Below are 18,826 nucleotides of genomic sequence, written 5' to 3'. Positions count from 1 at the left end.
TTTGGCTCGAGTTCATGGTACAAAGGACCCTAGGGGGAAATTACTCCCAACCATCCCTTTAAAATACAGTCGTCAATTATCACACAGAGCTAACCAGTTGTAGTTAGCTAACTCAGCAAGGTGAGGTGCTCTTAAGAAAAAGAGTGTAAGAACTGAGGGATGACCTATGGTGAGTATTTTTGTGCAGACGGGCCCTTTCATACATCACTACAGGTCACCTGGGGGCTTGATGTTCCATATTGTGTGTTGTACCATGTGAATCGACTAAAAGGGAACACGACATGATGTCCAATCCATTAGCTACAGAAAACTCAACATTGTTTGTAAAAAAAAAAAAGGGTTTGTATCCTATTTCTAAATTCAGACCATGATGTACTAATGGTAGCACATTTGAAAATTCATGTTTTCATCTGCAACTGTTTCCTGCACTCGCACATTGTTCAACACATTGTCTTCCTTCCACTCTCAAACGTTTGCCGTTACATGCATAATGTTCAGCAACGTGTTTTTTCTTGATACATCATTTTTAGAACTACTTAAACAACTTAATGCTGTTAACCAACAGCTATTGCTGTTGCAGTGAAAGTCTCAAAATTAAATTGCCCTTTAGAAGAAAGTTATACAACAAGAATGATCTTACAAGTACAGATGAGCGTGTAAGATCACACAGGAAAGACACAAGCAAATACACACACAAAAAATGAAATCAACCCAGTATGTTTGGTTTATGGTAAATGACCACTTCCTCTTACACACCTCATCCCTGCATAATTTACCATTGGACCACACTTTTCACATGTCATTTGAAATAGGAAAATTTACAATGACTCGGCAGATGAACATGATCTATACCACTAGTTTAAGTATATAGTATAAGAAGGGTTAATGTACAATAGTGTTTCTTGCAAGCAGTTATTTCTGTGCTGTTTGCACTTTCTTTTTCAAGGTTAATCGCTTTGGCCGGTACTGTGACTGGGATTTTGCCTCCTGGTATTTTAAGATGAAGTTTGACTTTCTAGATGTAGTGCTATTTTTTTGCCTCTGTAGGTCCATCTCAATTTTTAATTACACACTTCTGATACAAAGATTTTCTAAAATGGATTTCAACTCCATGTGGAAACAGAGGCAATACATCCATGGTAATTGCAGTTAGGCATCACTTAGAAAGGAAGTTAATCATCACTTATACTATACTTGCAACCTAATTTTAAGTTCCCATTATATGCTTAAAACTGTAACACCAGAGGTAAAAAATAAATCTGTATTGACATTTGATGAAATTTAAGCCAAGTATATAAGGTCTAGCAATAGTCTAGCATGTACATAAATCAGTCAATCAATCAATAAATCAATCAATCAATCACATGAAATCATATAAAATCAGTGAAATGTAATCCTGTCAGTTTCTACCATTTATGCATTAATAATAGTACAAAGTAATAATAGTAACAGTAATAATAAATATGTGTGCAAGTTTTGCCTTATGTGGTGACATTAGTGTTCCACCAAAAAACAAACACATTCCATTTTATATCTTTATTGGATTGACTTTATGAATGCATTAACTTAATGTGATGATCCTGAGGCTGTTTAATAACACATAACCTTATAAAAAAAAAAGTATGGTGTACATTGAATCTGATGTATACCTTTTTTCAATTCATATGCCAACAACATTGCAAGCTGTTTTTCTTTTGTGTTAGCAATTTATGTGCAAAGATTCAACTTATCACAATAGTTCTTTCTCCTGTGTAAGTACATTTCTGACCTATTAGTGTTTGGAGCTGATCGAGTAGTTCAGTAATGCAGAAGTTTAGGGTTTGAAAAAAGTTAGTGCACAGATTAATATTCCTCACTAGAGAATTTATTTTATGTATGAACAGTGTGGATCAGGAATGGGCAACTGGCAGCCCCTGTAGGCTAGTAGTAGTTCCAAGAAAAAGTTTGACAGTTTGGGAAATCACTTTCTTACTGTCAGTTAGATTAGAAGATTGATACCACTCTCATAGAGAGACCGTTTCAAAGTTCTCAGCCATGTTATTATCTCCAAAAGCTTTAGCCATCTCTACTGCACATCGCTTCACTGTTTCGACTGTGATTTGACAAGGGCTTCTTTGCTTTAGCAAGCTCAAGGGAAACAGCGTAAGATGCCTTGAGAGAGGACTCCTGTGTGGTCGTGACTTTGACAATAGCGGCTCTGGCAGTTCTGGTGTACATGTCGTATCTCTTTGTGCCTGGTGTTGTAGTGGCGACTCAAGTTGAAATCCTTCATGGCTGATTTTGTTTCTAGGCACACTAAGCACATAGGTTTACCTTTTGAATTCCATAAAAACATAATCTGTTTCGCATCTTGCCTATAAGACACTACTCTCTTGGTGCAGTTTTCTCTTTTGGCCGATCATGTCACTCTCCGTGCCGTGTGTTGTTGAGGTTTGCCGGGCAAGACCTTAAGAGGCTGCAGTTGCTTGGCAACAAACCTCTTGCAATTGAGGTAGTACCCTCTAACGGTGGACAGTATAATTATAATTGGAATGTAATGGGCCGCTTGCACCCAACACCAAACCAACGATTTATTGATATTTGGAAATTGGTTGAGGACAAGGGCTGCATGAAAAAATAACTGTGATCTCAACATTGATCAAAATAATTGTGATTATCATTTAGGCCATAATCGTGCCGACCTAACTGGAGCACAAGTCTGATATGTTTTGGCAATCCTGGACAATGTTGAAACGGATGCAAGGATGACCTCAAGAATTCGAGGTGCCAAAATGAAGGGTTCTGCTAACATTGAGAGACTCAAATGATTTATTTTGTGTCCTATGCTGCAAGTTTAAAAATTTGGTTGCAAATGGGAGGAAGATGCAGCATTTAATCAGACAATTAGGATGGCAGGCTTAGTCCCTCTCCTTTCGCTATCTCCACTATTTTCACAAGGGCACCGTCACTGCAACCGGAACTTATTTAACTTTTTTAGCGGTGTAGCCAGAACATACTTCAGTGCTGACACAGCAGATAGGTCTGGTCTGCCAGACAATTAGGTCTCTGAAGCTGCACAGAATCATTGGCATTCAGTTGTCTGGATGGTAAGGCCTTGGCTTAGTGCATTTCAAGCAGTGGGAGAAATCTCATGCAAGGGACAGATGTCAAGGTCTTGTTGGCTGACACTATTAAAGAGGGAGAGATGGATAAAATGGGCAGTAAACGTCAGCATAATTAGATCACTCACCTTTGCTCTAAAGATGGGGTCTAAACCCACTCCACAGCAAATGGTGAGGTCATAGGAGATGTATAGGGGGTTTAAGGTTCCAGGGAAACAGCATTTTTCAGATGTGTTCCATACTTCACTATGTCCAGACCTTGTGCCTTGGTCTTCACAAGAGAAGAATTATGTCTTGCTTTGACAAAGGCTCAGTTTGGGAAGCGACAAACAACATAACTATCCTTCAATGAACTGATTGTTTGTGCATTATGGTTGGCAAGCATGAACCATTAACTCCAAGGACGGAGCTTGTGTTTACGTGTATCATAGCAAAGATAGTAGCTGCAGGTTGTTTGATTACTGTAAAAAAAACCAAAGGTACAATTTCCCATTCAGGGAGGTGTTTTGATATACTGAATATAAACCACCTGTATGACTAAGTTCTTTACGCATTCAGCCTGAGACGTGGTCGAAAGTTGACTATTGCCCGCTTTCAAATGTGACCGTAAAACTTAAGACACTTTAATATTTGTTGAGCCTTTATTCACAGAAAACTCCCAGAACAGATGTCATGCAGTGGGAACTTTGCTTGCATTTTCTAGCTTCTATTTTGACTCAGGTGTTCCCACATATCTAACCAATGGCAAAGTATTGCTCCAATTGAGATTGGTTCTGTTGCCTAGGGCTTTACTCAGCGGTTGGTACACATTAGTTAGATATCATGGTTTCATCAGTCTGGTTTTTGTTTCCTTTTGGATATGATGTGCAGTGGTGCCAAACAAGGGAGCTATAATAGTGGCTATGTGCTTGGCAGTGTTGTAGCAGTGTATAGCCCCGTTGGCAAGTTGATGCTCCTGCTGATGGGCCTAAAATGGGTCCTTTCCTTATATACGTATTATCATTACGTACAGTATGTTGGGTATTCAAAATAGGTTTGGGGTGGCTTTTCAGGGGTAAACATGGTGATATTGTGAAGAGGGGTGTAGTGCTATTTTCTTGCATGTTACTTAATGCATGAGTTGACGTTGTGAATCAATCAAAACATCTTAAATGTCATTATGAAAACTTTGACCATTTCATTTGTTTTTTATTGTCTCTTGCATGATCCACGCTTTAGTGATTATTGGATCTTCAATATTCTTCAAACTTAGAATATTCTAATTCCTCACTTGGAGGACAAAGGTGCTGATGTGTCTTTCCGCTGCGCTCTGGCATCACTAAACCCCTGATTGTGACCAAATAATGGTTTTGTTCTTCTACAGCAGTTTGTGACCATGCATGTGCATGCACACTGCAAACAAAACAGGGACTCTTAAAAGCATTGCTCCATAATGCTACTACTGGTTTAAAAACTCCATAAGGGAACTCTAACTATAACATTTGTGTTACAACCAAACAACCAAAGATTATCTAGTCATATACCAGGAAAATGCCAGCTGTATGTTAACTGATGCAAAACCACTTTCCTCTTTACCTGCTTCAGTATTCAAGAGGACATGGAATTACGCCTCAACATGTGAAAGTCAGGAAAGGTTTAACACAGAGGGCTAGATTTATCAAGCCGTTTGCGCCTGTTTCCAGGCGCTATTTGGTCGCAAAGACGAACGTATCCGATGCGGGCTATTTACAAAAAGGGCGCAGTTGGGTAAAACCGCAGATTGTCTGCCACATGAGCGAGAAGAGACAAGTTGCGCTTTCAATATGCGTTCGTGGGAGGGTCGTGGGGAAAGTGGGAGTTCCACCCAAAAAGGTGGGAGGATAAGCGCAAAGTGCGCCTAATTATATATTCCGTGGTATTTACAAAGACAGTCAGTAAGAGCGCGTCTCTAATCTGCGGGGGAAATTCTCCGCCTCTTAAAAGCAGGTCTAAACCAGCCGCAATCGAGTTTCCTCGTAGACCTTTATGCCGCTGGTGAAATGGCAACAGTAATTTGAGCAAGACGAAGACATAGGCGAGGCTGAAAATATTTGTAACACAAGAATCACACTTTGTCAGTGAACACAACATCATTTAGCGTTACAGATCAAGCAGCCATGCAATATTAGAGTTACTGGAAGAAATCAAAGATGACATTGAATCTCCCACTCAGCGTTCACATTCCATTCCAGCAGTTGTTAAACTCCTCGCTACTTTACAAATATTGGCAGCAGGATCATTTCAAGCAGTCATAGCATCAGCAGTGGGAATATCGCAGTCTGCATTCAGCCGTATCATAGCACAAGTACCGCTTTGCTACAGCGCAATTTACGGTATAGTGGGCGGAGAAAGACGCTGATTGCCTGATGGGTGTCAGGGTTGATAAATACTACGCAAAATGTGGAAGCATAGTGTGCGCTATTACCGAACTCGCATAAACAGACGCAGCGCAAACTGCGCTAGTGTTAGTAAATCTAGCCCGGACTGTCTGTAGTTAATGCAGTAAAATGTGGACTTGATCATTGTGCAAACAATAATAGTGTTTTCCTTGCTAGGCTACATCTTTTTTACAATGGCTAAAACTGAATAAATGAAATATAATGAAAAGTGTTTATATTAAATGGAAAGCTAAGTCAACAGAGAAGATTGATGTATGAAAGGGATAAAGTAAAGATGAAGTACATATGAGGTTGTGATATCACATAGGGTCACAAGCAAATACACACAAATGAATTAATGAATTCGACCAGGTGTCTTTGGTTCATGCCAACATGCCACTTCCTCTTACAAGTGAGCCCTGCATGACTTAAGCTTTGACCACACAGGTCATTTGAAAGGAGAACATTTGCAACAATTCATGGTCAGGCCACCAAAGTTTGAGTTCAGGAAACCTGCTGATGAAAGGGGGAACTTGTTCTGCTTGGTAGGTTGGGATGGACCCTCATGAGAGATAGATTATAGGGTGATGTTGTGGTTAGTAAAAACCATTAATAAAAAGTTGTATTGAAGCCACGTAAAGTGGGTAAACTACTTTACAATAAGTTTGGTTCAATAGCAGTCATTGCTGTGAAATGTTTGCACTTTGCTTGCAAGAGATCACTTTCTAATCAACAGTGTGGTGAGTATTGTGACATTTAATTTTCTTGTATGTTAAGATGAAGTTTTACTTTGTAGCAGGGGCGGAGCGTGTGGGTGGCTTCTGGAGCTCCAGCCCCAAATATTTTCTCAAAAGCCCTGACTCTTTTTAGGGTTTTAAAAACACTTCAACTTACTGTCATATCCTATGTCTTATTGACTGGACCGGCAAACCAATGGTGTAAAAAACGTTCTATAACTGGGGAAATATCGCCTTCATTCTGTCAACTCTACTAATAATAAGTCTCAAGGTTAGCAATGCTGTTTAAGACGATACCCTTCCTACGTTATGTAACTTGAAAAATAGAAACATTGACATTTTGCCTCTTTTTAATTGGCAGGAGTGAAAATTATTCATCCTCAACAGTGGTTGTGTTCAGGGGCCTCATTTATTAAACTGATTTGCATCAAAAGTGGTGTACAAACGAAACGTAGGACATGCCTACGCACAGAAACATTCTGAAATATAAAACATGCACGTCTTAAGCCGACTTCCCTTTATAAATCACAATCAACTCTAAATGTGGCGCCGGTAAGCAATTGTCTTGTCCCACCCAGGTAACGCCCAGAGTCGCCTATAGTCAGTCAATGAATATTCATTTATCCTGACCACTAAAGGAAGACAGCATTACGCTATCAGAAAGAGCATAAAATGTGAAGTGTAAGTACTTGTTGGGGAGGAAAAGAGAAGCAAAAAAAAAAGAAAAAAGAGTTGTTTGGTGAAATTCGGTAGAATGGCAGCATGTGGCAGATGCAATAAATACTGTGGGCCCCGGAAGCAGAACTGTGGCAGAAATAAAAAACAGTGGTCAGACATAAAAGATGGCACACCATGGTAGTGTTTGTACCACAGGCGGAGGGAAAGGCACACCAGAGTTCACCCCACTTGATAATAATCTGGCAGGGATTATCGGGGAATCCCTCCTGAGTGGAGCTGTAACGGAGTTGGAGGGGGACACGATGCACCGGTTGACCCAGATAGGCGAACTTGTATTGTTTGACATGAAAGTGAACCAAATACATTCAAGATATTAAGACATTATTGGGTACAAAAACCAAGACTTTATTTACAACAAATTTATATTTCTCCTAGTCACTGCCTGTTCCAGCGGGGTCAGTGGTGCTGTAGCTGAGCAGATGTGTGCGGCCCATGCACCTCAACCCTCCAGCAGCGGCCCAGTCCTCACAGATGTGGTAGCCCACTGCAAAGGACACAATCGACTCCATCAATAGAGTTAACCTAGATAAAAAAATATGTTGTATGACATAAACTGGACACTGAAAGAACTTGTTAATAAAAAGTAGTTATTTCTTTCCATACCTCTTTTGTTAATACATGTGATGCATTACACCCACACGCTGGTGCACGGCAGCAGCGTTTGGCTCAAATGAACAGTTACAAAGGGTTTAGCAATAAAATCAAAACATTTATAACACTGAGATGAAACTGACTAAACACCACAAAATGATACATGATAATATATGAAACTGCATTTGTATCTGCCCGACTGCAGCATCAAAACAGGCATCAGTGTACTGTTATGTAATTTGTCCTACTGTTCACTTTAAAGAGCCCCTATTATGTTTTTTTGGATTCCCCATCTTTTAGTGTGTTGTATAGTTTTATATGTATGTAATAGCTGTATGTAATCAACCCTCCAGGATTTTGCGGCCTTTTTTTGAGAATGTTACGGCCCAAAATGTCTGATTTTGCAGGAGCTTTTGTAAAAAAATTCAATAAAAGCTGCTATGTCTTTTGTATGTTTGTTGCAATGAAGTTGCGGGAGACAGTGAAAGTTGCAAAAAAGTTGCGATTATTCTTTTTGTTTTATAGTTCTTTAAAAATAAAAAGGAAACTTATTTTGGGGAGAATAAAATTACTCTGGGATGAGATTTCCTAGTAACCTTACCAAAAAGGCTGAGGATGCTGCAAGTGTTGGTATAATATGAAAATGGCTGGTGGATTTAATACAAAAAATAACAATTTATTGAATTAATCAAATTTGAACATATGTGTCAGTGGCTTGTTGATCTTTACATTGTTAGTTCATTTCCTATCCTGGCCTGGGACACACATTCATATGGTTTGATAAAGTACTTATTGGACTTTAACTTATCATTGCACCTACAATAATGAGAATAGCTGTCCTCAATTTAGGTTTTTCCTGAGTGCGCGTCAGTTGCGGGGGGAACGGAGAAGCCCGCTGCAGATAGCCGAGAGGATTGAAACGGCAGCAGCTTCAGCGACTTTAGAGTGAAAAATCGTTACAGTGTACCTACATTGATGTTAAAATGTATACAGGTTGGCAGGACGGTCTGAAATGTTTTGCACGGTCTTTCGCTGTACGTTTTGTTGGTAAATGTGAGATGTTCGAGTCACACACGTCTCGTCTTCATATCAAAGACAAGGAAACGATCAACCCGTTCTCACTCCGGCTTGATCAGTGGCTCTCAGAGTCACATACTGATATAATGTCTGGCACATGGGACTGCTGGGATCGGTTGAAGTTGCGGGACACTTCAGGTTATTGGTCAAATTTGTGGTTGAATTTGTGCGAAATCCTGGAGGGACTGTATAATACAAAAAAAAAAAAAATTACATTTTATTGATTAAAATAATAAATTTAAGGTAAAATGAATTGGGGTCTTAAAGCTCCAAATTTGATTTGGTATTTGTTTCCAAAAAATATTTTTAGCTGTTTTATTTGCCTATAAAGTTATCTACATTTTATCAACAGGCCCTCCTTGCTTGGAAATGATGTTACATACATAACTTTCCCCCACACAAAACCATTATAATGGTGACATTACTGTTAGAAAAAAAGTCTATCTTTAAGATAGAAATTGGGTTGATGAAAGTATTGTTATTGTAAGCGATGTCTTATATGGGTTATAATTCAGTTACGAACATTTCCTTCTTGTTAAATCCTTTTCTGTTACGAGCAGAGAATTTAGTTATTTAATGAAAGCTATTCTTAATGGTCTATCCCATCTGATGAAAAGTAATCTGGTAGTATAAATTGTTGAAAAAAACAAGCGACTGGCTGGTAACAAACAATCTTGTAACGTAACAGTTAATAACAGTTAATCAGTAAGCTGAAATATGTTTATGAAAACATTTTTTATGAGAAATAGGTAAGGCAGGAATAGAATCTTCATTTATATTTGATCAGTGCTGCATAGTTTACTGTTTCGTTTAAGATTTTTCAGCCTCTGTTTTTGCAATACAGGAAACAGTATGGCGCCTACTTCCTGCTCACAAATCATCAAATATCAGCCAATACAGCGCCCTAAAATATATTTCTTAAATGTTTTTGGGTTACAATAAGGCAATACAGTAACCTAATCTATCATCACTGTCTAGTTTTGCAGTTTAATCTGAATTGAGTTTGAAAGAGAGAGAGGGGGGTGGCTGTCTCTCTTGATCCTCTTTTTATTCTTTGTGTCTGCATGCCGAAGTACAGTCTGTAGTTCAAGCACATCAATAGATATATATACTGTATCTATGAAGCACATCCATCAGTTCCATGGATGTATTAGCAAAAGGCCTTTTTTGTTCTTTTTACAACACCTTTATTTACAAAAAAAAACCCATTAAAATACAACATTTCAGGCAGGTACTCAATATAATGTGTCAGAGAAACATGAAAAAAATATGACTTTACATAATTAAAAATAATGTGGATAAAAATATACATATAAATGGGGACAAGTAAACTTCAATAATACAAAGCTCACATTTATGCAGCCTTTAGCTCAAGGTATTTAACTGAAGACAACTCTCCAAATTTATACAATAGGTGTGAGTGTCATTATTATAGGCTAATTGATATTATATGGGTGATAGCAGCAGAACTAAGCTTAAAGGGTGGCACTTGTGTATATTTCTTATGGCAGCCAGCTCTGGCAAGATGAAAAGGGAGAAGTTTTTACAATTCATCCTGTATTGGACATGAGTGTTTTTATGGCGGTAATTGTTGGTGAGACATTTCACTCAAAACATAAAATGTTAACCATATGGTGGTGGAAAAGTCATTAGGATTCATCTTCTAGGGAGCCTGGATTACTTTACCAAATTTAATGGAAAGCTGTCCAATAGTTGAGACATTTAACTAAAAACCTCAAATGTTAACCTCATGGTGACAATAGAGAAAAAGTGGGATCACCAAGTAATAGGATTGATAGTTACGTATTGTTAACTCCAGATTCTGTGAGTATAGGCGTAGTCATGAAGATTTCTTAGTTACAATACGTAACTCTTGTTCTATTTTGTATAGGCTTTGCCCTCTAAGAGCTGTCGCTATTGGGTCAAAGGAAAAGCTGATGTAGTCATGATGTCAGCCACCGCCCGGATGCCCTGAAGTGGTCCACTCCCTCCATGCTATAGGCTTGGGTGATAGCCTTGCACAGCCAGTGGGACACCCGCTGCTTTGAAAGAGCTGGACCTTGGGAGCACTCTCTGTAGTGAACGAACAGCTGCTGTGTTTGTCTTGTGTCTGCCATGCGTAAAACATATTGAGATAACGCGCGTAACGGGCAGAGTCGGTGAGACGCCTCCTCCGCGAGGGAGAACATCCTCAACCTAAAGGAGCTAGTTAGAACTTTTGGTGTAAAAGAAGGGTTTGGCTGTAAAGTGTCTGAGCTCCTGTCCCCCTTAATGGAGAGGCAGGACGGTGAAACCGACAGCACGTAAGGGAGGCCTGTGCAGGGCACATGGGTGTGATAGAAATCTTCACGAATGCGCATGTGCCAAGGGATTAACCCAACCCAACAGCTCTTAGAGGGCGAAGCCTATATGAAATAGAGTCATTGTTATGGACCATGAATGTCTGTACAATATACTGTCCCATTCCATCAAGTTTAGTGAGATATGTCACACACAAAATGTTATAATTTAGCATGCTCGTGACACTTAAAGAAAGGTTAGGAGCTCAACAGAGTCAGATTCATCCTCTGGAGCCCATGAATATTTTTAGCAAATTTCACAACAATCCATCTAATAATTGTGGAAATATTCTAACAGCATGTTTTTAAGGATGGCAATGTCAGTCTGGTGGAACGAATATTCATGGGTCACATTGGGAGGAATCCTAATAATCTGCATATCCTCTGACCTTCTCACGCAACCAACATATCAGTTTCAGATATGTGAAATATCTCAACATCTGCAACATACATCTATGTATTAGCCAAAAATGTTGTACAGACATTCATGGTTCCCAGAGGATGTATCATAAAGACTTTGATGTTCACATTTGTGGTTTTGAGTGAAATGTCTCAATAACCATAGGATGGATTGCCTGCAATTTGGTTTAGACATCCATGTCCCCTTCAGAAAGAATTGTAATAACTTTGGTGATCCCTGACAATTTGACATTCCAGCCTCAATGAAGTTTGTGTTTGGTGCAAATTAACACAGGTTAGTATTCTAACAGGCTAAACTGAGATGGTGACCATAGTAAACATTAAACCTCCTCAAAATGAGCATGAGTCATTGCATGTTAGCATTAAGCTCAAGGCACTGCTGTACCTAAACTATAAGTACTGTACAGGGTCACAGAGCCAGTAGCATGGCTGTGGACTTTTAGTCTTCTTTCTTGGTAGACTAAGAGATGTAAACTACACCATACAGACTTAAACTAATATGTACTTTTTGACCATCTTCTCTAAAAAGCCAAATTATAATAATTTCAACAAAGTACTCAGAAGAACGGAAGCACATCAGTCCTTCTGTATACAGTGAAACACATATTTACTTACTAACTTAAACTGCTACTGGCTGATTGTTTTGGTATAATTCTGAATGAGACCTTTGAAGTACTCCTGTGTGTTTTTGTACGATTGAAAAATGATGATGTAACATTTTGGGAGGAAATACCACAACAGAAAGGAATAGAGACTGAAGAGAACTGCCAGAGCGTTAAGAGTTTGGATGTACTTGCCACGGTACCGAATGTATACAGTGGCAAACATGATCCAGGTGAGGATCAGCAGGAGCAAGCAGAAGGTTATTGCTTTGGCCTCATTGTAATTTTTTGGGAGGTCTTTTCCCATGTAGGAGAAAATAAAGCAAAGGGAGCACAAAGATAAAAGTAAAACCACAGAACCAGATGATGATTTGAGATTAATATCACAAACAAGTATGATTTTGTCTGGGTACGAAGAAATGTCATCACAGGGCTTGGGGGGGAAATAAGTATAGCCAATAAGAAGAAAGAGAGCCTGAATAACAAATGCCACAATGATGACCAGCCATTGTCCATGATATTTCATCCACCAACTGTGGAGTTTGGGGAACTTGGCGGCCATTTTGAAAATGCAAACAATTTGAAAAGAGCGCACAAGAAAACATGCTAGACAAACAGTGTAGAACAAGAGAAACGGTAAGAATCTTAAGATACAAAAGGCAATTGTTGGCTTACCAAAGTAAAAGAATATACTAAGACTACACAGGCTGAGGCAGCCTAAAATCAGGAAGCACATTGGTCCCCCAGCAGATCTGACAACAGGTGTGTTGTAGTTGATGGCAAAGAGAACAGACGTGGCTAATGTGAGGCCCACCAAGGCCGAGGCCCCAACCATGATCAGTATAGCCCCACTGTCTGTGAATGGGATGTACTCCACCACCCGCAGATTGCATGATGTACTTGCTGGTGCTGACCATTCTGTCTCCTTACAGTTGATGCACTTGTAGGGATCCTCTGTTTTACATGAGAGGACAGTCAATAAAATTAAGGTTTACATTAGAAAAAAATCCTCTGGGTCAAACAGTTTAGGAAGCAGTGTTAGACATTTGATCTGTGATACTGTATGTTCTCCTAAAATTAGCTTTTACTTCATGTCAAACTTGCTTTACAGTTTACAGTGATATACCCTAGAGATAATTGTAATAATGTAAATAATATATTGCTCTAGTTTAATTATTGTATGCATTGTTCAGAGTGAACATGGAAGCCTAATCCAATCAACATTAAATGACCGTTAAACCCTCATAGCCATAAAAAAAGCTTAACATTCTGAAAATAGCTTCCATCAATGCCAGAATAATTGACAACACTGCTATTACTAATTTCTTTGATGTATAATAATGTACCTGTGCTGTTGACATAAGTTCCATTTGGACAGATCTCACAATCGAAGCAGCATTTGTGGATTCCATTATCCTTTTTTGCATATCCTCTACGACATTCTGGGGTACACGGTAAAGTAGGCACCTGTACAAGAAAGCCACATGCATGTGCAGGAAAGAGGAAATACTGTAACCCCTATTTTCCACTGGGCGTGTTTGCACTGCGTTTGTACTGTGTTTGCGACCACCGTGAGCAATCGCGGGCATTCAAGTCAATGCTTGATAATCCACCCACTGCGCTGCGGCGCCTTCCAGAAAAAAATTTTTTGTTAACAAAGCTTCCGGATCTGAGAGGTGAAACCTGCATATTATCTGATTTCCACCAGGGGGAGACTCCTCCAGTTGCAGAAAGAACTCTCTTTCTATAGACGTCTATCTTACTTCTCACTTGATTTGTTAACTCAGGAAACATTCTCATAACACAGTGTACATTGAAATAGCTGTAAACTTGGTTTTGGGGGTTGCCTGTGTTTTCATCTTAAACTTTGACCCTCTCAATGCAGGTTTTCACTTAATCAAATTCAATTTGGACATTTTGGTCGCCTAGAAATTACTTATTCAGCATTCTCTTAACCAAGCTAGCTAGGTACCACTGCCGTTAGCTGGAAACTTAAAGGAATGTTTGCAGATTTTCTGTTCTATCGTACGTGCAGATAAATGGCGGAGGTCAGCAGGTAAAATTTTGTGGGATCACTTGCTTTAGAAGGGTTAAAAATCGGCAACTTTAGCGTTCAGTTTTGCGCAGCACCATTGCAACCGTGAACAACACTGGCTTAGCCGTGTCATCTTCCCAGCTCCAACCTCTCATCAAAAATATTGACATCCGGTTGCAAAAAACCAAGATGGCGACACCCTTATCGCTTGACTTGAGGCTTCAAAATGGCAGTCAACAAACCAATGGGTGACGTCACAGATGTTACATCCAGGGTGCGATTTGCCGGCGGGGATGCGTTGGATTTCCTCTTTCTGGTCTAAAACAACTCATTGGGTTTAGGAAAAAGATCGGATTTGGATTAAAACACTCCCTAGGAATGAACGAGCCGGGTTTCCTGGTTGAAAGTTATTTTGTTTTCACCGCATAATTGGCGCTTTTCCATTACATGGTACCTACTCGCCTCGACTCTACTCGCCTTTTTTGGTTTTCCATTACGAAAAAAAGTACCTGGTACCAGCTAACAGGTACTTTTTTTAGTACCTGCTCAGTCAAGGTTCCAAGCGAGCTGAGGCGAGCGAGAAGGTGGCGTGAAACCCTGCAGGCTGCTGATTGGTCGGAAAGAAGCGTTACTGATCACTGCATTGCTAGCGAGAGACGGCATTTTTAAATAGTTTAGCCAGTGGTGTTTTTTTGCTGCCGGAGGCTCCACGCAGAGCTTTCTCCGTAGCATACAAGTGGCCTGATGGTTATACTGGTGCGCTGGTGTGTGCATGTGTGATGTGTGTGTGTCGAGTCGCCGTGTGTGTGGGGAGCTAGTGAGCGAGGGAGAAGTGAGAGAGTGACGGCGATTATCTCCGCAGCGAGTAGCGACTCTAGGGTCATATATATGTGAGAGAAACAAAGCGAGTAGCGACTCTAGAGTCATATATATGTGACCACGGTTGGAAATCTGGAGCAGTAAACGTTAACTATCTCTTTGATATCATGTTGTTTACGGAGAAGGAGAACCAGGAAATGAGTTGGGGGAAATGCGACGTCACTAAGCCACGCCCACGGCAGTCGCTGTGACGACCAGCCACGCTGAGGCGATACTAAAATCTGCAATGGAAAACGGACGCACGTCGAGGTGAGTAGAGTCGAGGCGAGTCGAGCAGGTACCATGTAATGGAAAAACGCCTATAGTGAACTTCACTCCACGGCTTGAACAAACTGTGGTTAATGTTGACACCACGTGCTATTTCATTTTGAGATTATTTTTCATTGGATATTGAAGTGCATAAGTGATTTGGCATTGCAAGGCACTATATCGATGGTATTAGAAGGGGGATTTAATTATCGCTAATTTGTTGAGTTGTGCATGATCAAACCCTGGCTACATCCAATAATTTTATGTTTACGATTACATATCTAGAATGACAACATGATAAACTACTATTGGTTAATGTTCCTGATTCCTGTTTTGTCACAGCTATTACTAAATGAACATCTTTGTACACACACAGACACACACACCCCTGCTAAAGTGGGAAAACCAAAACAAAGTATTTTTAAAACTCTTGGTAGGAAAAACTTACTTCTCCCTCTGTGTACCACTTGACTTTGCTGTCGTTGATGAAGGAATGGAACGGTGGGTGTAAATCATGAAAGCCGATCACCTCTGCATCACCACTTTGGTTCCAGAAAACTATAGAATAGGATCCGTAGTTGGCGTCACCATTCTCATCAAACCAAATACTCTGGTTTAAAATTGTGAAGTTTGACTTCTTCAGTTCTGCTAGAACCTGATGTGGGTAAACAAAGTTCAGATTACTTGCATGTGTTCACAATGAACATTATGAGGTGATAATTAAATAGGTTCCTCCCCCCTGTGGGGACTTCAGATGCTTCAGTATGATGCTCCCTTTAGAGGTTGTTATTAGATTGTATGTATCTCTACTATCTCTGAAATTTCTATTTCTGATCTCTAATGTTTGACAGGTACAAAACAAATCCAAAAAGTTTGGATTGTGTTCTGAAGATTTAAAGACTTGTTTACAACTCTAATATATAATTACAAACAGACTTGTATTTTGTGTTATGATTGTTCACTTTCAAATAGGCTTGTCAATTATTTAAGAAACATAAATATGGTGAGAAGAATTTTTTTTTTTTCCTTTCAATTCTTAGTGTACTTACCATGTGTGGGTACACTGTAATATTGCGATTACATCTGCCAGATCCACATTGCAAGGCATTGTGTAAGGCATGAGCGATGGCATATACAGCAGAATAAACATTAAAATTAAAAGATGGGTCAGCAGCGATGACATCTTCTACACTCAGGCTGCTGCAGTTGCACACCTGATTACAAAAAACTAATTGTTCTGCATTTTCACAATGAATCAGGCTTCTGGAAGAATAAATAAAATCACTGAAACCAGGAATTGTCACTTCTGACTCAGAAAACCCAATTACAGTTCCAATATTTTTGATTCCTTTCTCCTTGGGGAGCTTCTTGTTTAACGACCATGTATTCACTGCTATCCACACTTTGTTGGTGACGTTTAGTTGTATTGCTGACATAAGGAGTGGTTCAGCAGTCCATTCATGAACAAAAACAATAATGACACCTATCCTCTGTGCCTCTATCTGTTTGAACATTTGGGAGTAATTTGTATATTGATTGAGGCCTTTGGTGTACGCCAGGCAGATCTCAGTGTCCTTAATCCTCTTTATGAACAATTCCTGTCCATCTTTGCCATAATCTTCATCAATGTAAAGGAAAGCAACCCAGCGCCAGTTGTAGTGCTGAAGAATGTTAACAATCACTTCTATGTTGACTTGATTGGAATGCACTGTTCGTAGGAAAGAGGGGAAATTCAGGATTTTTGACAAGACAGAACTTGCAGCTGCATAACTGACCTGTTAAAAGAATAATAGAGAAATTGTCAATATTTTCAGTGACAAAATTTCAAAGCTGTTTTAATTTTTTTCGTAATTTATATGAAAATGTTCTTATTACTTGATGTATTTGGTAACGATATTTTAAAATACAATATTTCGCAACTTAACCATAGGAATGAGATTCTTCATGAAGAGTGGGGCTACAGTCAGGGATTGTGTGCTTGTAGAGGCGCCGACCACTGCTATCACTTTGGACCGATTCTTGTGCGGTTCACCCCCAGGTTGGATCAAGTCATTGTCTTCTGATAGGAGGTTGAAAATGCCTGGGAAATTTTGTGTATCAGAGCAGTGGTCAAATATATCATAGCCGAGAGATACATTTGGCAGGAGGTTGGTCGAGTTATTGATTTCCTCTACAGCGAATCTCATCAACTGAAACCTCCGATAACTTGAATTGACTAGGGGTTTACTGTGGACAGAGGAAGGACAGTGAGAAAGTGTGAGAATTAGTTTCACTGATCAAGTATTACTGTTTGTGAAGTCTGTACAGACATGAATATTTAACAGTGGATTGTAATGTGAAAAGGACTTAACGTTTTATTATATAACAATTCATTAAATTGGTTTTAGAAATAATGTATATCCATTGACTTAAAGTTTGAGGCAAAACTCTTTACAATATAAACTGGTACACCAGGTTTTCTTCATCAGTTTCAGAAGGTATTCACTCAGATTTATTGTAAGACTCACCTGGAGCAGTCGATGGCTTCTGGTCTGTCATGATAAACAGGGTCACTATCATAATGAACATTAAAAAGTCCACCTAACAAATAATCTCCTTCCAGGTGAAACTCTGAGGCTGGGACACATTGAGCCAAGGCATGTAGAAATGTTTCCAGGAGACACAGAGAAACCAGAAAATGTTTCATTGTTGTAATTACTGTTTACTAATCTGATGTGAACTCTAATAGGATTAACCAATGCCTTTAGTAATGTATGAGACAATGGTGATGTCTACACTGAGCGCATGAGGTGTCATTTATAGAAAATAACTACAAGGATACACAAATCCGTATGCAAAAATCTCATGTTGCAGAGTCCCTGTGATGGAATTAACACTTTACATGTGGTGTTCAGTATTCAAATAAAACAAATGCACTGCATATAATAGAAACACCCGTACAATATACAATATAATGCAGTCGAATAAAATATCCCTTCAAAATTACCTTTGTTAATGTTTAGTTTTGATAAAAGCTATATTGCATTATATAAACAGAAGGTTGTTGCCTAAACACAATATCTTAATGTGTTCTATGTATCTTATTTCCTCAAGTTCAGTTAACACAGTGAGTCTTAAAACAACTGATGAATAAATTATTCAGTACTACTGTTCTCACAACTTTAAAAACAATGTGGTCATTTATTTGAACCACATGAAAAGAGGAACCTTAATATACACTAGGCAAATACCAGTTGCATGACTGATGCAAAACCACGTTCTGTTTTAGTACACAAGAAGAAAGTTTGCATAAACACATGGCTGTCAGGCAAGGTTTAACACAAACTGTAGATAGTAGAGCACTGAGAAATGTGGACTTTAAAGCTTAATTATTAGTATTTTACTTGATACACCAATTTTTTGCTGAAACTGCTCAAAGATGTTAGCTGTCACAGCGAAAGTTTTTCAAGGCTTACAAGAGTCTAATAAGTAGCCTATATTTAATGTCTCTTTAGGAGAGGGTAATGCTATATGCATGATCTATAGATAAAAGGGATGAAGTAGAGAATAACGTGAGATGTGAATATAAGATCACAAGCAAATACACACAGATTTATTCAATCCAATATCTTTGGTTTAGTCAAAAATGCTACAATTTCTACAAATAAGCTGTGCATGACTTA

General features: G+C 39.1%; 1 protein-coding gene and 1 long non-coding RNA gene across 2 annotated transcripts in view; one reads left to right on the top strand and one right to left on the bottom strand.

Moving 5' to 3' along the window:
• The window catches only part of LOC114558699 (uncharacterized), a 28,557-nt gene extending 20,653 nt beyond the window's left edge, over positions 1-7,904 (top strand). The window contains exon 3 of the long non-coding RNA XR_003692973.1: positions 7,348-7,904. This is a non-coding gene — a long non-coding RNA (uncharacterized LOC114558699). The remainder of the gene's footprint in view (positions 1-7,347) is intronic.
• A 4,122-nt stretch (positions 7,905-12,026) lies between these two features.
• LOC114558696 (taste receptor type 1 member 1-like) lies at positions 12,027-17,850 on the bottom strand. The gene is made up of 6 exons (XM_028582852.1): positions 17,672-17,850; positions 17,090-17,390; positions 16,214-16,939; positions 15,613-15,819; positions 13,348-13,468; positions 12,027-12,955 (listed from the first exon to the last, which is right to left on the bottom strand). Exons 1-6 carry the CDS (start codon positions 17,848-17,850, stop codon positions 12,027-12,029), a joined length of 2,463 nt encoding a protein of 820 aa, XP_028438653.1.
• Between the last annotated feature and the right edge of the window lie 976 nt (positions 17,851-18,826).

Source organism: Perca flavescens, chromosome 7 (genome assembly GCF_004354835.1).
Source record: "Perca flavescens isolate YP-PL-M2 chromosome 7, PFLA_1.0, whole genome shotgun sequence".
Lineage (NCBI taxonomy): Eukaryota > Metazoa > Chordata > Actinopteri > Perciformes > Percidae > Perca > Perca flavescens.
Note: the sequence above shows the minus strand (reverse complement) of the source record. Positions and strands in the feature narration are given on the sequence as shown.